Source organism: Sapajus apella, unplaced genomic scaffold (assembly GCF_009761245.1).
Source record: "Sapajus apella isolate SASKATOON/1434 unplaced genomic scaffold, GSC_monkey_1.0 scaffold34, whole genome shotgun sequence".
Lineage (NCBI taxonomy): Eukaryota > Metazoa > Chordata > Mammalia > Primates > Cebidae > Sapajus > Sapajus apella.
Window position 1 is genome coordinate 11,896,111 of NW_022436974.1, and position 22,755 is coordinate 11,918,865.

At 42.9% G+C, this 22,755-nt stretch overlaps 1 protein-coding gene and 1 pseudogene across 1 annotated transcript; one reads left to right on the forward strand and one right to left on the reverse strand.

The window, feature by feature from the left end:
* Positions 1-16,584: 16,584 nt before the first annotated feature.
* Positions 16,585-17,851, forward strand: UBTFL1 (upstream binding transcription factor like 1). Its single transcript, XM_032295670.1, has one exon. The coding sequence runs from the start codon at positions 16,676-16,678 to the stop codon at positions 17,849-17,851; it is 1,176 nt and encodes a 391-aa protein (XP_032151561.1). The 5' UTR covers positions 16,585-16,675.
* Positions 17,852-21,218: 3,367 nt separating this feature from the next.
* On the reverse strand, positions 21,219-22,620 carry LOC116563124 (annotated as a pseudogene).
* Positions 22,621-22,755: the final 135 nt, after the last annotated feature.

Below are 22,755 nucleotides of genomic sequence, written 5' to 3' on the forward strand. Positions count from 1 at the left end.
AAATTTGAGGAGCATGTTTAAAAGGCATGGTCCAAATGCCTTTTAACCCTAGGACCATTAGCACCAAGGGTCCTGCTAATCCAGTGAGCAGGAATGTTAGCCAGGGGTTTGGGGGAGGGTCTCGGGTGAAAGAAATGAAAGAATTTCTGTTTGCAGTATATCCTGTTATAGTGGAGTTAGTCTTACAACCCCAATGGGGGCAAAAGAATTCATTTAAGTCTCCACAGTTCCATCTTTTTGGTGGGGTGGATCCTGGGCACAGATATAACCCCATGGTCTGGAGTTGTCGCTCTGCCCCTAAACTGCAGCACCCATATACCTCCACTTGTCCTGAAATTTAAGTGGGGGCCCAGGAGGGCACAGAGGTCCAGGGAGAAGGTAACGGGGGTCTCTGGAGTGTACTCCAGGGTTAGGTTGCTAGGGTGGATCCCTTTCCGGTTAAGGAACTAACATATGCTCCAGTGGAGCCCTCGGTGATGACTCATCGATAGTAGGTGGGTGCCAAGGAGGGTCCCTTTTGGAGGGTGGTTGCAGGAATCAGGGAGATTAGGATGATGACTGAGAATGGCGCAATAGTCTTAGCTTTAGGGGGTCCGTTGAGGATGGAACCGCTTCCCATCCTGCATCTGAGGGGGGGGCAGCCTTGACGTGTGAGTGGTGAATCCAGGCAGTCAGTCCATCCACCTTGATTGCTGTGGGGGTGACCAGGATTACAGTGTAGGGTCCTTTCCAGCGAGGAGTTAGGCCAGAGGTAGTGACTCTCTTCACCAGGACTTCGTCCCCTGGCTGGAAGGGGTGTACCAGCTGGTCAGTGAAATCCACTGGGGTAGGTCGAGTTCCCCTGATGAGTGAATGCACCTGGGACTGAACAGACTGGAGTGCCTGCAAGGACTTAAGGAGTGTATGGTTATGGACTCCAGCATGTATGGCGTCCGCAAGTCTGGGGAGTAAGGGAGGGGGCCTTTTAAACATAATTTCAAAAGGAGTAAAGCTTTTTTTATAGGGAGTACATGGGGTACGGAGGAGGACAAAAGGAAGCAGGCTGACCCAGTTTTCACCAGTCTCTAGAATGAATTTTGTCAAAGTTTTCTTTATGGTCCAGTTCATCTTTTCAACCTGCCCTGAACTCTGGGGGCGATAGGCACAGTGTAGTTTCCAGGAAACCTGTGCTGTAAATGCAGGGCCATTATCTGATCCCAGTGTCAGGGGCAAGCCAAACTGAGGAACCAGGTCCTGTAACAATTTTTTTCTCTATTACCAGTGCGGTTTCTGACCTAGTAGGAAAAGCCTCGACCCATCCAGAGGAAGTGTTTACAAACACAAGGAAGTACTTACAGCTGCACTCTGGGGGCTTTATTTCAGTAAAATCTAACCCCCAGTGTTCCCCTGGGCTAATACCTTTAAGTCTTATCCCTGCCTGACTAGGCCTACTGCCTCCTGGATTTACCCTGGCACATACATTACAGCAAGTAGTAGTTTTTTCTAACAATCTTATATAAGTGTAGAATGCAGTATCTAACCCTCAGCAGCTCAGTTAATTTTGTTTGCCCTAAGTGAGTGGCCTGGTGTGTGTGCTTAACTAGAGCCCGTCCTAGAGCCTCGGGGAGCACAACTCTTGTGTCCAGTAGAATCCACCATCCTGTGGAATCTTGTCATCCACCCTGTTCTTTAGCAAAGTTTTCTTCCTCAGGCAAATACGTTGGGGTAGGAGGCAGGGCTGGGGCCGGCAGAGTCACAAGAAGAGTCAGAGGTTTTACTGGCCCCACGGCTGCCGGTCTGGCCTGTAGGCCAGCTGCCCTATTTCCCCTGGCCTCTGGTGAATCTCCCTTCTGGTGTCCTCTGCAGTGTATTAATGCCACTGCCTTAGGCTTCCATATAGCTTCTAGTAGAGCTCGGATTTCCTCTTTGTTCTTGATGATTTTTCCATCTGAGGTAAGCAACCCTCTTTCTTTATAAATGGCACCATGCACATGGGCCGTAGCAAAGGCATACCAGCTATCCGTGTAGATGTTAACAATTTTTCCCTTCGCCCAGTCCAAGGCCTTTATTAAAGCTATAACTTCAGCCTTTTGGGCTGAGGTTCCATGTGGAAGAGCCTGGGCTCAGATAACCTGCTCTAGAGTGACCACAGCTGCCCCAGCGTACCTGACTCCGTCAACCATGAAACTGCTGCCATCTGTATACAGTACCTTCTCTGGGTTCCGCAGTGGCACATCGGTGAGATCTGGTCGAGCAGCGTGGAGGACATCTATTGTCTGTTGGCAGTCATGTATGGGTTCCTCTGGCTCGCTGTCAGGTAGCAGTGTGGCGGGATTTAAAACTGTGGTTTTTGAAAATTTTATGCGGGGCTGGTCCAAAATTAAGGCCTGGTATTGGGCTATGTGGGCATTAGACATCCATTTTCCCGTAGCTCCACGGAGTAGCAACTCCACCACATGGGGTGCCACTAAGTTCAACTCCTGCCCCAAGGTCAGTTTGTCCGCCTCCCTGACTAACAGGGCCGTAGCTGCCACCGACCTCAGACAAGCTGGCCACGCAGAGGCTACGGGATCAAGTTTTTTTGAAAGGTAGGCAACTGGCCGGGACCAGGGTCCCAATGTCCGGGTGAGCACCCCCTTAGCGACTCCCTGTTTCTCATGCACAAACAACTGGAAAGATTTAGAGATGTCTGGCAAGGCCAAGGCTGGGGCTGCAGTCAGGGCAGTCTTGAGATTGTCAAAAGCCTGTTGCTCCACCTCTGTCCATGTCAAGGGCTGATTTCCTCCAGCGCAGGCATACAGGGGCTTGGCTATCTCAGCAAATCCCAAAATCCATAGCCTGCAGTACCCTACTGCCCCAAAGAATTCTCAAACTTGGCATTTTGTGGTGGGGTTGGGTATTTGCAGCACTGCTTGGACTCGGCTGGGTGTCAGTGCCGGGTTGCCCTTCTCTATAACATAGCCCAGGTAAGTCACTTTTGGCTGGCAGAGTTGGGCCTTTTTAGCTGAGACCCAGTACCCCAAAGTCTGCAGTGTTTCTAATAATGACTGGGTGGTCTCTTTACAGGCCTCCTGGGTTTTTGTAGCCAAGAGTAAGTCATCCACGTATTGGAGTAGGGTACACTCTGGGAACTCAGCTCGGAAGGCAGCAAGGTCTTCGCTAAGTGCCTCATCAAACAGAGTGGGGGAGTTTTTGAACCCCTGAGGCAGTTTTCTCGGAGTGAGTTGCCCCGAGACTCCAGTATCAGGGTCGGTCCATTCAAAAGCAAATATAGGCTGGCTAACAGGGGCTAGTGGAATGCAAAAGAATGGATCCTTAAGATCCAAGACGGTGTAATGGTGTTCTGGGTCCAAGAGACTTAGGAGGGTGTATGGATTTGGAACTGTAGGATGAACAGTTTCTACCCGTTTATTCACCTCCCTCAAGTCCTGCACAGGCCGATAGTCCTGTGTGCCTGGTTTTAGCACGGGGAGCATGGGGGTGTTCCAGGGAGACTTACAGGTAGGGAGGATTCCTCCCTTGAAGAGTCTGGTGATATGTGGAGCAATTCCTCGCCTGGCTTCCCTGCTTATAGGGTATTGCTTCACCTGGACTGGAGTTGCCGTTGCTAATAGCTGGACCACGACTGGGGTGCGGTGACTTGCCAACCCTGGGGGACTTGTTTTAGCCCATACTCCCAGTACACTCTCTTGAAATTTGCGGAGGAAGTCTGGTGCAGGTGGTTGATCTGCCTCTGAGGATAAAGCTTCCTGCAGGAGATACTCGTCTGACAGAGCACAGGTGATGAGGATCTGCTGAGGTGGCCCTGTGGCTAAGGGAGGAGGAAGTGAGAGGCAAGCTTGACCCTTGCTGAAAGAAATATTTGCTTGCAGTTTGTGGAGCAAGTCCCATCACAGGAGTGGATATGGACACTCAGGGAATGGGTGACAGTGCCATTTCCCAGATCAATGAATCGATTTGTGGTCCAGGGGCTAGCTGTGGTTTTTCCTGGAGTGCTGCTATCACTGCCTGAGTAACTCTCTTATTTTGCTTGGCCTCTAAGGTGTCTTTATTGTTAAAGACTTTTTGGGCAATTTTTAACAACTGAGATAAATTCATTCTCTGGAACCTCCCTAATTTTTGCATTTTTTTTTTGATGTCTGGGGCAGACTGGGAAACAAAAGCCAGATTGATGGCCCGCTGATTCTCCAGGCCTCAGGGTAATAGGCGTCCAGTAAGCGCTCAAGGAAAGCAGCTAGCAACTCCTGTGGACCCTGAGTTACGGCTCCTACCTCGGAGAGTTCACTGGGCTTGTGGGCCACTCCCCTAACCCCTTCTATAAGATACTGGTGAAAAGTGTTCAGAGCCTGATGACCCTCCCCCCACCAGGTGTTGAGGTCCCATTGGGGTCAGGTAGAGGGAAAAAAACTTTTTCCTCGCCCTGGACCTATGATGGCTTTCAGGGCTTCCTGTCTAATTTTGCCTTTTTCCTCTGTGGTGAACAGAATTAGTAATAATTGTTGGCAGTTGTCCCAAGTGGGGCGATGCGTCTGGAATACAGATTTTAAGAGTCCAGTCAAAGCCTGGGGCTTCTCAGAGAAGAGGGGATGTTGTGTTTCATTGTAAAACCTTGGCAACATCACCGCCTTAAATTCCCCGGCCTCCCAGCACTACCCGCTCCCAGGGAACTTTCCATCTGGGCAGGTACCTAGCCCTCCCCCTCTCGCCGTCTTAGCAGTTCTCCAGTACTACCCTCTCCCGGGAACTCTTAGCAGCTCCCCAGCATTTCCCTCCTGCACAGCCCCTCACACTGGATGCATCTCTGCCGGCTCGCAGGCCATAGAAATCCCCTTTTGCCATGCCATGGGTGCTGCCAATTTTGGGTCCAGCCCAGCAGGTTTTCCCTTGCTCTTAAAGCTCGTGCCAGCACTTGGTGTTTCGGCCCTCTTTTTGCTCTCTATCACCTTCCAGTTATATAAGTTACTTGACAAGAAGGGGATGTGAACAAAGAATGGGCGACCCCAATTGTCTTCTGTTGGGGGTACCTCTTGGAAAGGGAGGACTGCCAGTGGGTGCAGGGGCCCCGCTACGGGTGTGCAGGGGGGACAAGGTTTGGTTAATAGTACTGTCAAGGGGGGTGCTGAGGCGCTGGTTTAGAGGGGCTTGAGTAGGGCGGAAGTAATTCCTGATCCTCCGCTGGGGTGGGGAGAATGGCTGGTCCAGAAGGGACTTTCTTTTGGGCTGGCTAACGTGACCTGAAGTCTAGCCTGTTTTATGCAGCGCTTTAGCCATGGGGGGGGGGGGCCATTGGACTAAACCCAACCATTGGTCGATGTATGGAAACTGCTCAGGGTATCCAGGAGTTTTTGCAACCATTTTCCATACAGCCTGGGTAATTTTGGGGTCATAGGTCCCAGTATGTGGCAACCTAATTCCGAAAGACAGCCATTCAAGTTCACACAAAGAGTGGAGTTTTCCAGGGGTTAATTTCACCCCATATTGGCCTGAGAACCCAACCTTGAAGTTGGAGGTTCATGCATTGGAGGGGGTTACAAGGCGGGAAGCTAGACGACCCCATTTGTGGGTTTTTTTGTTTTTTTTTTATGCCAAATTTTCCTCAAGAGAATTCACTAATTTAAAACTGATTTTCCTAATTTAAAACTAGCTTCACTGAGGATATGAACCAACAACCTTGCAGTTGCAGGCCCCACACCTTAACGACTGTGCTAACAAGTCACTCTCATTGCAGAAAGTTAGAAACCTTTTCTTAAAGCCAGATTCTGGATGCTGCACCCTGAGGCAGTGTGGCCTGCCTCAAAGCTGGGCGGGGCTGACTGCCGGCAGAGAAAGGAAAAAAAACGCTTTTAGTGTCAGTTTAAAACTGAACTTGCTGGCAGCAAGTTTTCCGCCCCTGCGGCTGCTGGTCCCCTTCTTTCTCTCTCTCCTCTGTCTACTTTCTACTTTCTCTCTTTCTCTTCTGTCTCCTTTCTCTCCTCTGTCTCCTTTCTCTCCTCTCTTTCTCTTTCCTTTTCTTTTTTTTCTTTTCTTTCTCTCTCTTTTTTTTCTCTTCTCTTCTCTTTTCTCCTCTCCTCCCTTCCCTACTTTCTCTTTCTGTAGTAAAGCCAATTTTGGAAAGCCTCAAATTTAAAATTTGACCCTCTTTAAAGCAGGTTTTAGCAGGGCCTCTGCAGCCAGGTCCTGTAAGGACCAGACAACTGGATTTTAGGGTTTATTCCTAGTCCTAGTCAGAGGAACAGGGGGTAGGGGCCAAGGTAAGGCAGCGGACTTTTTCCCCCTTATACATTTTTAATGGCCAGTTGCTTCGGAAAAGTCGGGAAGTGACAAACAGGTGGACTAAGAGGTCTACCGGATGTGTGTTTTGGACCCATCACACCCGGTAGAGTGTGCAGAAGTGCTGCCAGTCAGTTTTTACTGGGGCGGTGACATCCTACCTCCCAACATCCAGGATAGTGCCAATATGACTTTCTGTGATGCACCGTTGGGCACTGCCTATAACATTGGACACTTTCCTGGCAGAATAGGCAGTTACCTATTTTCCATTCCAGCCTGAGAAAGAGCACCCGTAAACTCTGATCTAGGGTTTTGTTCCACACAAGCTCCAAAGAAACTACCTCCAAGGTGTCGAGGGCACAACGGCCTCCCCGACATGGAATCTGACCCAGCACGGGCAAAAGTACTCTTTTCCTGGTGGAGGTGGCTGGGAGAATTTACAGGCCACAATGACCAAAACAAGGAAGAGAATAAAGACAACTAGAGTTAAGACTATCTGCCACATGGCAAAGGAAGAAAGAGTGAGGCCTCAGTGATAGAGGAAGAAGAAGATGGGAAAGAAAGAGAAAAGAGTAATTTTTTGCTGGGGTATAATCAGTAAAAGTTCCCTGCATCCAGTCAACCACTGTAAGATATCTCCTACCTCAAGGGAAGATGGCCTGAACCAGTGTATGTCTGCTAGCAGGAGTCTAATAAAACTGACAAATTTACAGACGAGACAGGACCACATACAAGAGTGACAGACAAAGGGTGGGTGCCCCCCAGATGGGAGACCAGTCAGATGCCTGCCCAGCCACTTTCTCGGAAGAATTTTCAGGGGCGTCTTGGCTAAGGTGTACCTGTATAATCCCCGGGCCTGGTCACCTTAGGATGGAAGTCCAAGTAGGACAGCTCTGAGATGAATCACCGTTATGCCCTACGACGCCCCAGTGGAACTGTGGGTGAAGGCCCACACAAGCCCCGTAGCCCATTCAGCCGTGGGACTACATATATACACACTCACTCTCTCACCCACACAGAGGTTACGGAAAACAACTGAATGCTGCCACCCACTATGCCAGCTACCAGAGGCGAACGCTGGTACCCTCTATGCCAGCTAACAGAAGGCGAACGCTGGTACCCACTGCACCAGCTACCAGAGGGCTGCCACCCACTATGACAGCCACCAGAAGGCGAACGCTGGTACCCACTGCACCAGCTACCAGAGGGCTGCCACCCACTATGACAGCCACCAGAAGGCGAACGCTGGTACCCACTGCACCAGCTACCAGAAGCCTCAAGCGACGTCTTGGTGAGGCTTGCCAGGTCAGAGTTGCAATGACTCGTCAGTCCCCCGACTCAGGCCCTTCCTTTGAACTAGTTCCCAAACCAGACTTACCTCTGGAGGATTTTCTTTTTTAGGACCCTGAGGAATTTCGGGTGAATGTCGGCCAAGAGGTCGCTTATCCTCCACGGTGGCACTCCGGGGCCCTGGGAAAGAACAGGGGGCGCCTCCCCAGAGGCCCCCAAGGTGGGAGCGGCCGCCTGGGTGAGACACTGAGATGGCTTTTGTCTGGTGATAACAAAAAGAGGATATCTTGGTGGGACCTCCAAATGTTGTATTGGACCGAGTGTAGAAAGTTAGCACCAAGATAAAAGTATGCCAGATTGCAGGGTCATTTATTATGCCGGCGACCACAGAGGACTCACGTCTCTCCAACCTGTGGCGTCAAAAGGAGGGTGCCAAGACTTTTTATACCCAAAAAACCACCTTGGGAGTGGGGGTGAAGAGCGGGGATGGCGATGAAACTTTCGGACATTCCAAGGGCTAGGGGATTCTGTGATTCACCTCCTAGGCGGAGACAAGGGCGGGGGTCTCCAGACATTCCAAGGTCTAGGGGATTCTGTAATTCACCTCCTGAGTGGAGACGAGGGTGGGGGTCTCCGGACATTCCAAGGGCCAGGGGACTTTTGTCATTCTGTTTGTTACTTCAGTGGTTTACAGAAGTCAAAATAAGCATTTGTTTACACACAGATCTTAGTTATCCTGGGCTGCTTATTTTAGTTATTACTAAATAACTAAAGCAAAGGCTAGCAGTTCTGGCACAATATCACAATAGAAATACAATTAAAAGCTGATTTGGAGACATACCATGTGTGTGGGTCAAACCAGAGAGATGAGATGAACTTGTAAAAGGAAGAGTATCCAAATTGAGAAGAGATTATAGTCTATGAGGAAATTCTGGGAAAGCCATAGCATAAAGGTCACATCAAGGAACATGAGACCAGAAAGGAACTAAGATGTATTTACTATGTAGTTTAAAAAAGAAAATTACATTTTGGGAGGATGCGGTGGGCAGATAACTTGAGGTCAGAAGTTTGAGTCAAGCCTGGCTAACATGGTGAAACCCTGTCTCTAACAAAATTGCAAAAATTATCCAGGCATGGTGGTGGGCACCTGTAATCCCAGCTCCTTGAGATGCTGAGGCAGAATATTTGCTTGAACCTAGAAGGTGGAGGTTGCAGTGAGCCGAGATTGTGCCACTGCACTTCACTCTTGGAGACAGAGTAAGACTCCATCTCAAGAGAAAAGAAAAAAGAAAAGAAGAAAGGAAAGGACAGGACAGGACAGGACAGGAAAGGAAAGGAAAGGAAAAGAAAGGAAAGGAAAATATGTGTGGCAAAATAAAGCAAATGCATGACAGTAGCATACATACAGTTCTTGTCTTGTGTTCTCAATTTCACCAGCATAATTTAATTCAGAATTTCAACTTACTACATAGCTGAGCATGCTGCAGACTCAGAGAGAAATGTCTACCTGGGTGTCCTCCTGTAATGTTTCCTTTGATTCAATTCTAATAACAAAAAATTCAAGATTATGTAAAACAAAGTTACTGTTATTAGACAATAAAAATTCTACTGCCTTCAAATCAGAAAACGTTATTTCTGTTCTCAGTTCAACTCCTGATATGTGTGTATGTGATTTTGGCCAATTTTTCTCATATCTATTTGAGTTTTCTCATTGTATATTTGAAGATAGGAAAAGACAATATTTTTGCAAATTTAGCTAAATTATCTAATTGGCTTTTATCTGTGATTCAAAAATCAGGAAATATCTCATCCAAGACTAGAGAGTTGCTATGCTGGGAATGGTACAAGAGCCAGTTTTTTTAAGGTTACTTAAGCAGGAATAAAGAAATAGAATAATACAACAAGCTAATTGGTTGGCATCAGGGTACTCTTCTTGCAAGGATGACTTCCTCACCATGCTAATTGAGGCCTCAATTAGCACCTCATAGAGGACTTCCTCACCATGCTGGCTAAAGCTGGCCTGTTTTGGCATTTGGCTGCTATCTATCTTTTCAGATTTTTTACAAAGTAAACAATGTTATTAAAAGTTCAGCAATGCAGAACTTCAGCATAAATGGCTGCATTTTGATTTAGTCTGTTGGAGCTCAGTCCAAATAAATGGCATCCTTCAAATTTCATTTAACAGAATTCTTTTGAACATTTATCTCACATTTCTATAATATTTTAGGACTTTATTTTCTATCCTTGATATACATCTGAGGTTTCCTTAAAATGGCTGAGAACAACCACCTATTATATATTAAAATTTTATCATTCGAACCTTTCTAACTTTTAGGGTCACACATGTCCTTATTTCACAGGGGAAGCTTAAGTTCATTATTTTATTACTTGAAAAAATTGGAAAGAAATTATCTTTGTGGGAGAGAGGCAGAAAATATAGAGACAACTGAAAGAGGAGGGCAACATAATCGCAATGGGAAAAGAGATTAGTCGATTCGTTTTTTAATCCAATCTTTTAAATTCAATCAGGTATTCATTCACGTGTTCCTTAATCCCAGCCGCTTGGAATTCCTTTGTGAGTCCCTTCCCTCACCTGTAATGTATTTCCAAAGATATTTGGGAAACACCCACAGGAAATACTACATTACACTAATCTTATTAATAAAAACAATCACGTTAAAAGGAAGGAAGAAGCCTGCAAGAGTCAAAAAGGATGATCAAGACAAGTTTCTGTGTGCATGTGTTTTTGTTTTTTTGTAGCATTGTACATGGAGGCTACACATGGTCTCTAGAGAGCTGGAGTCGTTCAGGGAAGCTGCTTACATCAAGAGTGGTCCGGAGGAATTCTACTAAAGACTTCAGTGTCTTTCTGCAACTCACATCTTCGTAAGCATAAAGGGTGAATATTCACAGAATATGGTTCATGGATTGCTGATTCTCAACAGGTAAGAGAGATGCTGTCAAAGAACACTTCCAACAGGATAATATTGAATGATGTATCCTTACATGCAACTGGAAAGGCAGGAATAAAAGAGAAGCATGCAGATGAGAAAGCAGTATCATCTGCTTTTGTTGCTAGTGACGGTACTAGCTCCAGCTTACCAAACTGTCAGTGGGCCGTATATTGCCATTACTCAGTGAGGAGCTTTGGAGCTAACTAGTCATGATACTCTTGGTGCACAGGGACTGCAGAAAAGATAACTTGGACTGGAGGAGCTACTCCACTGCTGGTGACTTACACAGTGCACTATCTAGACACCACTGATGAGCAGAGAATGCTAGCAGTCAGTACCAGCTGTCATGGAAAACGTGCCATCCGACCAGATTGGCATCCTCTATCAGCATGGTGCCTGGAGCTCATAGGGCATCTTTGCTAGATCCAACTGCTCAGCTTTTCAAAAGGCAGTGGAGAAGAGAGGGAGGTTGGCCCAAAAACAAACAGCGAAGCACCATGAGAATATTAGAGAAGGTAAAAGGGAAATGGGAACATTTTTGGAAAGGGGCTGCAGAATTTAGAAAAGCAAACAACTGTTTTATTAAGGACATAAATGCGCTAAAGAGGTTTGTCATTGCCACAAATAAAATAGATTATGTTTCCACGTATTTTTTTTTTGTTTATGTGTACGGCAAGTTTCATGACATTTGCTGTATTGAAAGAGTTATTTGTTCTGAAGAAAAGCAGCCACTTTATGTCAGACGAGTACTGAAAAGCAAGTATACCAGAAGGAAGAGTTTAGACTATGATAGGAGCTTCACTTGAATGCTGAGTTGTAGAAACTGGCCAGGTAGTGAGTGATGTGCAAGCTGTCCTATAGGCAAAAAGAGGCCACAGCTAAGAGATTAAAGTAACATCCACTGAAAGGAGCCTGGACTGTGCATAAGGGATACAAGTAACAGAGAGAGATTGAAGTAAGAACAGTATAAAGACCATCTCTAGCCAAATATTTCTGGTTTTGCCATCTTATCCCTCAAAAATACTTATCTAGGCTGGGCATGGTGGCTCACACCTATAATCCCAGCACTGTGGAGGCTGAGGCAGGCAGATCACCTGATGTCAGGAGTTTAAGACCAGCATAGCCAAAATGGTGAAAACCTGTCTCTACTAAAAATACAAAAAATAGCCAGTTGTGGTGGTGAGTGCCTGTAATTCCAGCTACTCGGGAGGCTGAGGCAGGAGAATTGCTTGAATCTGAGTGGCAGAGATTCCAGTGAGCTGAGATTGCACCAGGGCACTCCAACTTGGGCAACAGAGCAAGACTCCATCTCTAAAAACAAAACAACAACAAAAAAAACTTATCTAATGTGTTCCCATCTTCTCCAAGCCACAATGTCTGAGGTGTGGACTCCTGACTGGATTCTAACTATTTGGCTGCTTAGCTGGGACTGCTCTTCCTCTCAGTTTTGTCTATGTCTTTGTTTCTCTGCTATGATATCAATTGCGGGTGTCACTTTGAGTGCAACCTTTCATGCTTGACCTGGGTGACACTTTGTGGTATGTGTGAAGCAGACCCTAATCAGAACAGAGAATCACACTTGGTTCCTCAGAAAATGAAGATCTCAGAGGAAAGAACTATGGCTAACCTAGCCCCGTAAAATTTGAGAATCGGTCGATGATTCTACCAAAAAGGAAACACTCCTAAAATTTCACATGGATTTGTCTTCATTGAGTAAAATTCTTTGCCATATTTAGTTTAGAAGCTGCACATATGTGTAGGTGACTATGAAGTAATGGTAACAGTAACAATAGCCTGACAGTGTTCCTAGATATAGGAACCAGCATTTTTCCTTTGTGGAAAGAGAAGAGGAAGCATTTGCACAGAGGAGGGCCAAGCACTGTCTAATGAGGGATGAGCACCAAGATTTGAAATGGTTACAGGGAAATATATAACTAGCAATAGACAATCACTTTTAATTGAATTTATTTACCAACCCCCCTATTTGGTGAGGTGTACTTTGTATGTAAGATCTTGTTTTGTGACTCTTATTGTTGAAATCAAAGAAAGTGAATGATTTTGTATCTGAATTTATGAGAACTCGAGCAGTTACAGCTAACTTAAGTTTGTAAAAATATCCAGAACCTGAACTGACTGTGTTAAAACCGGAGGTCATATTAGAGAGGTCACCAGGCTCTGTATACAATCTGGATAGATGTTTTTGAGCCAAATTTTGTATTTCTTAAAAAGCAGAGTGGCCTCAATTAGCATCAGAGGATGTGAACATATCTGCTCTGCTTTTTGCTCTGTGTGAGATGTTGTGGAGTGAAGTGGAACAAGGAACAGAGAAAGAGCACAGCCATGAGCAGCCATGATAAGTAGCAGGCCTGATTCCAGTGTTCTCCTGTATATAGGGCACAGGGCTGGTTCTTAAGAACAAAATACTAGCTGATACTGTGTCTAATTTACAAGAAGAAGAACAACATACAAAGAAAGAGCCTTTTTTACTAAGCATTAGACATTATGGCAGAAAGAAAACATTTTTCTAGGAATGATGAGACAGAAGCTCATCACCAAAATTACTCATGCAGGGAATATTGACATAATAACCAACTTATTCATCTTTTATCTGTTGGGAAGAGTTTCCTTAGGACTTTTTAATTTTATTAGGACTAGCACCAGAAAAAAAAGCAAAAACATCTGGATGAGACTGAATAAAAATTCCTTTCAAGACCAGGTATAGAGCCTTATGCCTTTAATCCCAGTGCTTTAGGAGGCTGAGGCAGGAGGAAGGCTTGATCCAGGAGTTCAAGTTCAGCCTGGACAACATTGAGATAATCTATTTCTGTAAAAATAATTTTTTAAAAATGCCAGGCATGGTGGTGCACATCTGTGGATCCAGTTACTTGGGAAGCTGAGGCAGGAGGATCGTTTGAATCTCGGAGTTTGAAGCTGCAGTGAGCCAGGACTGTTTCAGTGCACAGCATTCTGGGCAACAGAGCTAGAGCTTTTCTCAGAACAAACAAACAAAGGTATTTTATTTCACCACAGTATTTTATTTGCATATATTTGCATATGCACATATATGTGTGTGTTGTGCTGTTATAGCTATTTCTATACCCAACTATCTCAAACTAATTGAGACTACAAACATCTAAATAATTATTTATGTGCGCTATATAAGAGATGCCTGTCTGAGAGTATATTCTTATAGAGACAAAGGTTTCTTTTTCAATACCATAAAATATAAAGAAAAAGATGATAATTAAAAAAAATTATATCATGAAGTTATTGCTATTAAAATCTCCAAGGAGTTTAGTCCTACTGATATTTCCTGTACATGTTTTTATCTATATCCATATTTGTACATAATTTTTTTCTTTTTGAAAATAAGTCATATTTATTTATTGTACTTTAAAGCTAAAAATGTATTTTAAAAATGTACTTTAAAGCTAAATATCCTAATTTAATAAAATGTATATTTTATTAATTTGGGATTTTTCAAATAATATCTTGTAATTTGGTATGTTCAGTTCATTACTAGTTGGTAACTTTAGATGTAAAGTTTTTAAATGGCACAATCCTGTTTTATAAATTATGAAGCCTGACGTTGTCAAACCCTAATTTGATCAATTCACAATTTACATGTATATCAAAATATTATATTGTACCTTATAAATATGCACAATTTTTAGGCCGGACGTGGTGGCTCAAGCTTGTAATCCAAGCACTTTGGAGGCCAAGGCAGGCGGATCACCTGAGGTCGGGAGTTCAAGATAAATATGCACAATTTTTATATATTGATGAAACAAAAATTTAAAGATTATTCGTTCAAATAAGTTGTCATTTAAATAAAGGTATCCTTTTGATTAGTTTGAATTTAATCAAAATTCTTTAAAGAAAGCCATCTGAATTTTCTTCTGCACGGTACCTATTTAATTTCCCTAAGTTTAAAATTAGATTAGCCAGAGATGCGAGACATCGAGCCTCTACTTCTCTTTTTCGAAGACCATCCACCATCATCATTAGCATTTTGATCTTCAAATCTAAAGGCTGGTAGAAATGTATCAGTTCTGAAGGTATTTACATGTCCATGAGGAAGGTGAGATGGTAGCAGATCCTAGATTTCAGTGAGGAAAGGGTAGAAATTATCAAAGAATGGAATTTCACATAATATTCCAATATCATATAAAAATACTGTCAGATGTAGGAACAGAAATGAAAGCAGACTTGTCGCCCCAGAAAATCAAACGTGAATTTGCCACATAGGAGTTGTTTAGAAATCAATGACAATATAAGCCAGCACTAGAGGGTGTTTGTAGTGGGTTATTTACAGAGATTAGAAATTGAGTTAATTTAATCAATGATGGAAAGGTGAATTTGATTGGTACTCGGTGCGGCAGAAACCTAATCAGAAAACCTAATCTGTGCTTTAAAATCCTATAAAACGTTGGCATCCAAAAAGCAAGGCTTATTATTTTCAGAGCGTTTGGAATGTGCTAGACTGTGGAAACCTCAGAAAAAGAAACATCTGTCATCCAGAAAGCCCAGAGGACACTAAACTCTTGCTCCAGATGCATGAATTGTCCTGCATCTACTGTTCAGACCAGTTATAGAATATTCAGGTGAGTATTTCCTTTACTTTTTGTTTCTTCCTTATACAAATTGTGAATTTCTGGAGGGAAAGTCCTAGATATTATACCGTTTTATCTGTAGCATGATATCTAGAATTTAATTGGAAATCTTTTTTGTAGAATATGAAAAGTGCTATGTTGGCTGTAACTTCAGCTTGCATGAAGCTTTGCTTGTCTGCAAAGTTTTTAAAGTGCTGAAAGGCATTTTTTAATTTTCCTAATATTCCATTAAAGTTTTTATTTCTGTAATGATATTTTTAATTTACAAAATCCATTTTGTTGTTTGAATGTTCTTTCCAAAGCCTCTTATTTTTTGATATTTTTATTCTATAAAATAGGATAAAACTGTATGTGTGACTTTGTGAAGCTACTATATAAATGTTTATATTTTATGTCACAAAAATTAAAAAAAAAAAGAATTCTTACAGCTTCACGAAGTCACAGGATTCCATACTGTGGTTAAGATCAAAACTTACTTTCAAATGGTTCAATGATAAAAAGATGGATGTCTTAACCATCTAGGTATTTTGTAAGTGATGATGATAAAAAAGTAAAAAATAAATAAATATAAGATGTATTCTAACACAGAAACGGAGGAAATCACAAAAAATTGATAGGGTCAGTTTTTCTGAGACAAGATCTCCCACTGTTGCCCAGTCTGAAGTGCAGTGATACAATCAAGGCTCAGTGTAGTCTTGACCTCCTGGGCTAAAGCCATCCTCTCAGCTCAGCCTCCCGAGTAGCTGGAACTACAGAAACCACAACTGTGGGCCTGGATAAACTTTTTTTTTTTCTAGAAATGGGGTCTCTCCGTATTGCCCAGGCTGGTCTTGAACTCCTGAGCTCAAGCAATCTTCCTGCTTCCGCCTCCCAAAGTGTTGAAATTACAGGCGTGAGCCACTGGGCCTGGCCCTATATAAATTTTTAGTTTTCCTAGTTTCTTTCTTTCTTTTTTTTTTTTTTAAGAGACAGGGCGTCTTGGGTTTGTCCTATTGTATCTTTAACTTCTCATCTGCACCTTTAGCCATGGATACCTGGTCTGCGCTGAGAAAATGGCCATACTCAGGGCACTAGAGAATGAAAGCTCTTTCCCTCCAGGCATTTCTCCTTGCAGTTTAACTTTCCACTCTGTCTTCAGGGTCTTTCTGTTATAGTAAGCTTCTTGAGTGAGTGGTCTGGTGCTTGCCTGATGCAACTCAATTTAAGATAGGTTCACGTGAGATCTGGCAGAAAGCAGACTGGGGTGGGGTGTGGAGATACTGAATATTGCAAATGTAGTGTATGAAAGGCCAACATACATTTTAATTCAGAAATTGGCAATGTTTTATTTATATTGTTAAGGGTAATTTAATTATACAAGAAACATATGGCAAAGAGGGTGTAAGGTTTTTCATTACTCCCAATGAAGGAAAGTAACTTTCCTGTTTTTCTGCTCAGAAATATAGAATCACACATACTGCAAGACTTTCAGCAACAAATTATCCACTGAGTCTTAAAAGTAAAGAACTCTGTGTTCTTGCTCAGTTTTCTACATACCTGGGATCTTACCGGTAAGCCAAAGATATCAAAATGGCATTGCCTAGAAGCCACAGCCACTGGTCCAACGAAGACATCTTGAGGTTGCTAGAAAGCATGGAAACTAATCTCCCATCCGACGACAACAGCAAGTTCAGCACAACTGAGTCACACCTGGACTGGGGAAGAGTAGCTTTTGAAAACTTTTCTGGTGAAATGTGCAGACTCAAATGGTTAGAGATTTCTTGCAACTTGGGGAAATCCGGCACTTTGAAAGAATTAGTCCTGGAAGCCAGGAAATGTGTTACAAACACAAACAAAAGCCAAAAATATAGGAAACATCCAGACTTTCCAAAGAGGCCCCTTACTGCTTATAACCGCTTCGTCAAGGAGAACTGGCCACAGTATTCCCAAATGTACCCTGGGATGAGAAACCAGGAACTGATCAAAATCCTGTCAAATAAATACAAGGAGCTCCCAGAGCAGGTGAAACAGAAATATATTCAGGATTTCCAGAAGGAAAAACAAGAATTTGAGGAAAAATTATCTCGATTCAGGGAAGAATACCCCCATTTTGTACAGAAGGCCAGGAAATTGGAGGTCTCCAAGAGGATTCAAAACAAAGGGCAAAAGTTTCAGAAAAATGTGGAAGAAGTGAAGTCTCTTCCAAAAACGGATCAATTTTTGAAGACAGTAAAATTTCATGGAGAGCCTAAGAAACCCCCCATGAATGGATATCACAAGTTTCACCAAGATTCCTGGTCAAGTAAAGAGCTGCAACATTTGTCCCTGAGGGAGCGCATGGTAGAGATTGGCAGACGCTGGCAGCGCATCCCGCAGAGCCAGAAGGATCATTATAAGAGCCAGGCTGAGGAGCTGCAGAAGCAATACAAGGTGAAATTGGATCTCTGGCTCAAGACTTTGTCACCTGAAAAGTACGCTGCATACAAAGAATCAACCTATGCTAAGGGTAAGAATATGGCCATGACAGGAGGCCCGGATCCCAGGCTTAGACAAACAGATCCGCAGTCCTCTTTAGCAAAGGATCTACAAGAAGGCTTTGGGGAGAGGCAGGGGCTCCAGGCTCCAGGGACAGATTCATCACAGACTACTTGCGCAAATTATCACGCCTCCATGGAACCACAAGAGAAGAGGAGGAAAGTTGGGGAAGAGGAAGAAAGCAATAACCCTTCAGACTGCTGCAGTGAAGAAGAAATAGAAGTTGATTGATGTCTGAGGGCAGTGTCTGTAGCACAGCTACCTCAGAGGACTTCAAACTGGGACTCCACTGACTCAGACTCCGCCTGACTCACACTCCAGGGTCAGACAGAGTTTCTCAGCAAAAGCCCATTCATGCCATCCACGTAAAAGAGAAGGTACTCTCCTCTTGCCTCTTTTAACTTCCTTGGTTTTTTTCCTTTTCTTTCTTCCCCACTCTCCTTCTCTATACAAATTAGGACAGGTTGGGAAGAAGTAACTTGGTACAGCACCCTCTTCGATCAGGATTACATGGGAGGGACTCTTGATAGAGAATAAAAATAAGCTTGAGTTAATACTGGCCTTATCCTTAAAAAACTAACAAATATCATCCCTTTCTCAGGGAATTTTATGCAATTAAAGCCCCTGGAATGAAGCAATGATTAGGCTGTAGGGTATACACTGTATTAGACTGAATATTTCTGAAGCAAGAAGCTTTGCTTTACTTATTTTTGCCCTGCTAAAGGCGGTAAGGGGACGTCCATGAGCCTGGGACCCTGACCTTCCCTGTGGGAATGTTTTTCAGGATTCCTGCACTAAATCTAGGGTTGGAGATATTTAATGAAAGGTAGGGTAAGTGACTTAAGAAAATTGTCGCACTCTTGATCTCTCTCTCCTCCACTCCCTGCAGTAAGAAGTTGGCCATTCCCATGCCTGGGAGTAGGCAGCAATATTTCAATATTTCTCTGTGTGTATCTGAATCTTAACTTTCAACAAGACTTTCCTCGCTCATACAAGAAAAAATGAAAATACAAAATATAAACTGACCTATTTCATTTGAATGAGCTCCTCCACAGAATCCCTTATGACATTGGGTACAGCTTCTGTAGGTGCTATCTGCATTTATTCTTGAAGCTCCAAATCTTTCCTGCTACTTTAGGTGCAAGTGAATCTCACCTTTAGCACTCAGGATTGATAGAAGGATGCACAGAAAGGCAGATATAGATAAGTACACTAACCTGTTTCACTGTCTGCTATATCCATGAATTCAAACATCAATATCACATTCTTTTAATTTTTTGATTTACTAATATATTTGAAAATCAACCTAAGATTAATGCCTTCTCAGTATACCTTTATTCTCTTAAATGATTCTGGCTATTTTCACATTTTGTTCTCATGAATATTAGCATCACAGAAGTAGTTGTATACTTTTTATATGAAAACCATTGAATACTGAGTGTTTATTTTGTCTTTAGATATCTTAGAAAATTTTTATTTGTAAGTTTTTTTTTCTAGGTAAATAATAAGCTTTAGAGAATAATGAAAATGTTTACCATTTTATACTTCTAACTTCTAAATGTGTTGTATTAAAATATCCAGAAGAATGTTCAGCAATAATATGGTTTTGGCTTGCTTCTGACTTTCAACCTAATGCTTACGGAATTTAAAATCATGAAAATTATGCTGACATGTACATTTGAAATAAATTATAAAGAATGAAAATTGCTATTTACTTTTATTATTATTTGGTTTTATTTTATAATATGTATCAAGGTTTAACAAATTTATTTAACATATATTGATGTAATTTTTCTTAGTATATTAGTCATCATTCTCCAGAGAAACAGAACCACTAACATAGAGGAACAGAGTGATAGAGAGAGGTAGAATAATACAGAACAGAGAGAGAGAGAGAGACAGAGATGGTGTCTTGTTGCCCAGGCTGCAGTGCAGTGGCACAATCTGGGCTCATGGCAACCTCTGCGTCCCAGATTCAAGTGGTTCTCCTGCCTCAGCTTTTCAAGTAGCTGTAATTACAGGCACCTGCCACCATGCCTGACTAATTTTTGTATTTTAGTAGAGACAGAGTTTCACCATGTTAGCCAGGCTGGTCTCGAACTCCTGACCTGAAGTTATCTGCCCACCCGGAAAAACTAACTGTATTATGAAGAAATGGCTCACAAAATTGTGGAGGAAAAAATACCATGAGCTGCAATCTGTAAGCTGGACTCTATTCAATCTGAGTCTGAAGGCCTGGGTACCAGGGCAGCCAATGTGGTAAATCCCAGTTCAAGGGTAGGAGAAGGTAATATGAAATGTACTAGCTTAAGTAGTGACCCCCATTCCCAACGGCATTGTCAAAAACAATGGAGACCTCGGTTAGGAACAGTGAAAAGGGGCTTGAAATCTTTAGCATGCTTTGTAACAGCAAATAAACTTCTGGCAGTCTGCCAGAGAAAACCAGGCAAAGAGAAAGCCAAGAAAAGGTCTCCTGGGATCACTAATTTCAGGAGACATGGAAGCCTGTGTTTCTGTGCTAGACTGCACCCACCCAAGAGCAATCGAGGCGGAATGTGGACAAATTTGTAAGCATTCCCCAAGTTAACCACTGATTCATCAGCAAAGAGCTTTTACCCATCCTGGCTAAGAGCTAAAGCACAAATTCTCAGTGAACACTGGGTGAAGAATAAATTATTCTGTTCCAGGGAGTGACTCCTAGAAACCAGATTTAAAAATAAAATCACATTCATCTCTGGTGATCTGGAAGACTGACCATGCACTGTCTTAGCAGTAACCAGAGAGAGGACCTCTGAGCTGTTAGTCTACTGAAAGTGGAGCGTAATTGTAAACTTCCTGACCAGCGAATGCCGTCTCCAAGCCACACACACATTGAACGGTAAAGGACAAAAATCTAACTAGGAGGACTTAGGCACAACTTTTGAAATACAGATTTAGCCTCAAAAACTGAACATTTTAAGGCACACATTTTAAGATACATTCATATGACATTATACTGTAAAAAATAAAAAATTGATTTTCTCTGATTTGAATTAACGTCCTTCATGCAGTTCACTCCCAGGCCTGTTTTGTGCAGTTAGTTACAGGCTTGAAGTCAGAACATGAAGTTGTTTGCTTTCCTGGGGCTGCTGGAGGACTCCTGAGGGGCTGTCTAAAGAAACACCAGATGAAGGCCATGTTGTCTTTTCAGCACAGTCCTCTGAGATAGGTGGCAAAATAAGAGGGTTCCAACATAAAATGTTGCTCTCTGTTTCTTCTGACTTTCCCTAATATTTCCCTAATATTTTGTCACCCACCCTGAGTGAATCCCAATAAATAGACACAGCTGTCCCTCTGTTGAAGTCTTCTGGATTTTCTGTGTGATCAGAGCTGACATCGTTTCTATTATCCTGACAGCACTTTTTTCTTCCTCTGTAATAACATGCTTTGTGGATGATCCAAAATCACCAAAAGCTGCCATGGATATCATTGCAGGTCCACTCACAATAATACCTATGCTATTATTGGCAATGGATTGGTAGAAACCCAAAAGGGAGGAGTTAAGAGAAAGAATTGTCTAAGTCTTCTGATGAATCTTAATATGTTACATGTTTCTTTCCTATTTTTTTCCATTATGCATCCATAAGATATGAGTGGTCACAGGTTTAGCAGAACCATGCAGTTCTACAGATCCACCACGTTTCTGGATGGCAGAGAGAGGATCAGAAGTAAAATAAGATGCCAAGTCTAAACTCATAGAAAAGCAGAGAATCATGAGTAAATACAGCTGTGTCCATAAGGGTCCAAGATTCACATGAAGAGCCACAATTATAACTTGCTTAAATCCACTGCCTTTTTCTATTTCAAGTCTTCCAGTAGACTGCATAAATCCATTCCCATTATCTGCTAAACACTGATACAGCCCAATATCTTGCATAATAACCCCACTGACTTTCAGTCCATTTCCTGCAGTTAGATGTCATGGGGAAGGATTAACAGGCTGTGCATTATGAAACCAGGTACTGTTGGCGGCTGGGTTCCCACAAACATCACCGGTAAAGTGGACTGTGGAAACCAGAGACACTATGTGATCATGTAGTCTTTTAGAAATGGGAGCATGTTCAAGTACATGAACCATGTATGTCACATATTTTACATCTCCAGATCTGTTTCCCACCATGGAGGAATAGTTTCCAGAGTCCACTGGGTTAATGCTATTTGTGGCAAGATGAGAATACAACCTTCCCCAGTTGCTCCCTGGGGCAATATCCTGCCTGTGCTTTAGCCATTACACTTGAGCTGGGACCCCACTAACCACACACTCCAAGGGCTACATGAAAGAACAGCTTATACCTGTGAATGAGCAGGGTGAAGAATGTCAAAATCATCTCAAGAAAGGTGACTCACAAAAAGCTTTTGACCAATAGGTTCACCTTTTAATTCATGACAGGATTATAATCTGCATATTTGATCCCTTGGACAAGGATACATTCAAAATCTAAAGATGTCCTGATGGAAGGATTAAGTAATCCTCTGTGGAACGTTTCAGCCACGTTCCCTGGATTTTAGCTCACACCTCAGCTTTGGGGTTACTCTCTGGTACCCTGCAGTCAATGAAACCAGCACTTTTCTTCTTCTGCTCCAACAACATGCTTTGTGGATGAACCAAAACCACCACCAACTGCTGTAGATACCGTTACAGGGCCACTTACAACCACACTGACCTATTGTTAGAAATGCATTAGTAGTAAACCAAAAGGGAGGAGTTAAGAGAAAAAAATTGTCAAAGTCCCCTGACGAATCTTAATATATTTCATGTTTCTATTCTATTTTTTCCATTACGCAACCATGAGCTACGAGTGGTCACAGGTTTAGCAGAACAATATAGTTCTACAGGTCCTTCCAGAAAGTGGCTCAGAAGTGAAATAAGGTGTCACTTCTGAACTTGCAGAAGGGCAGAGAATTGTAAGAGTAACATACAGCAGTGTTCGTAAAAGGCCAAGATGTAGATGCAGAGTGCAGGATTACCGAAGCAGGCGGAAACGGCTTCCAGAGTAAAACCCAAGCCTTGATTCATTTTCCAAAGTATTGCAGTCCAGGGTAATCAAACACATTGTTTAACCTTGACTATCCTTCCTGCTTACTAAAGACTTTGA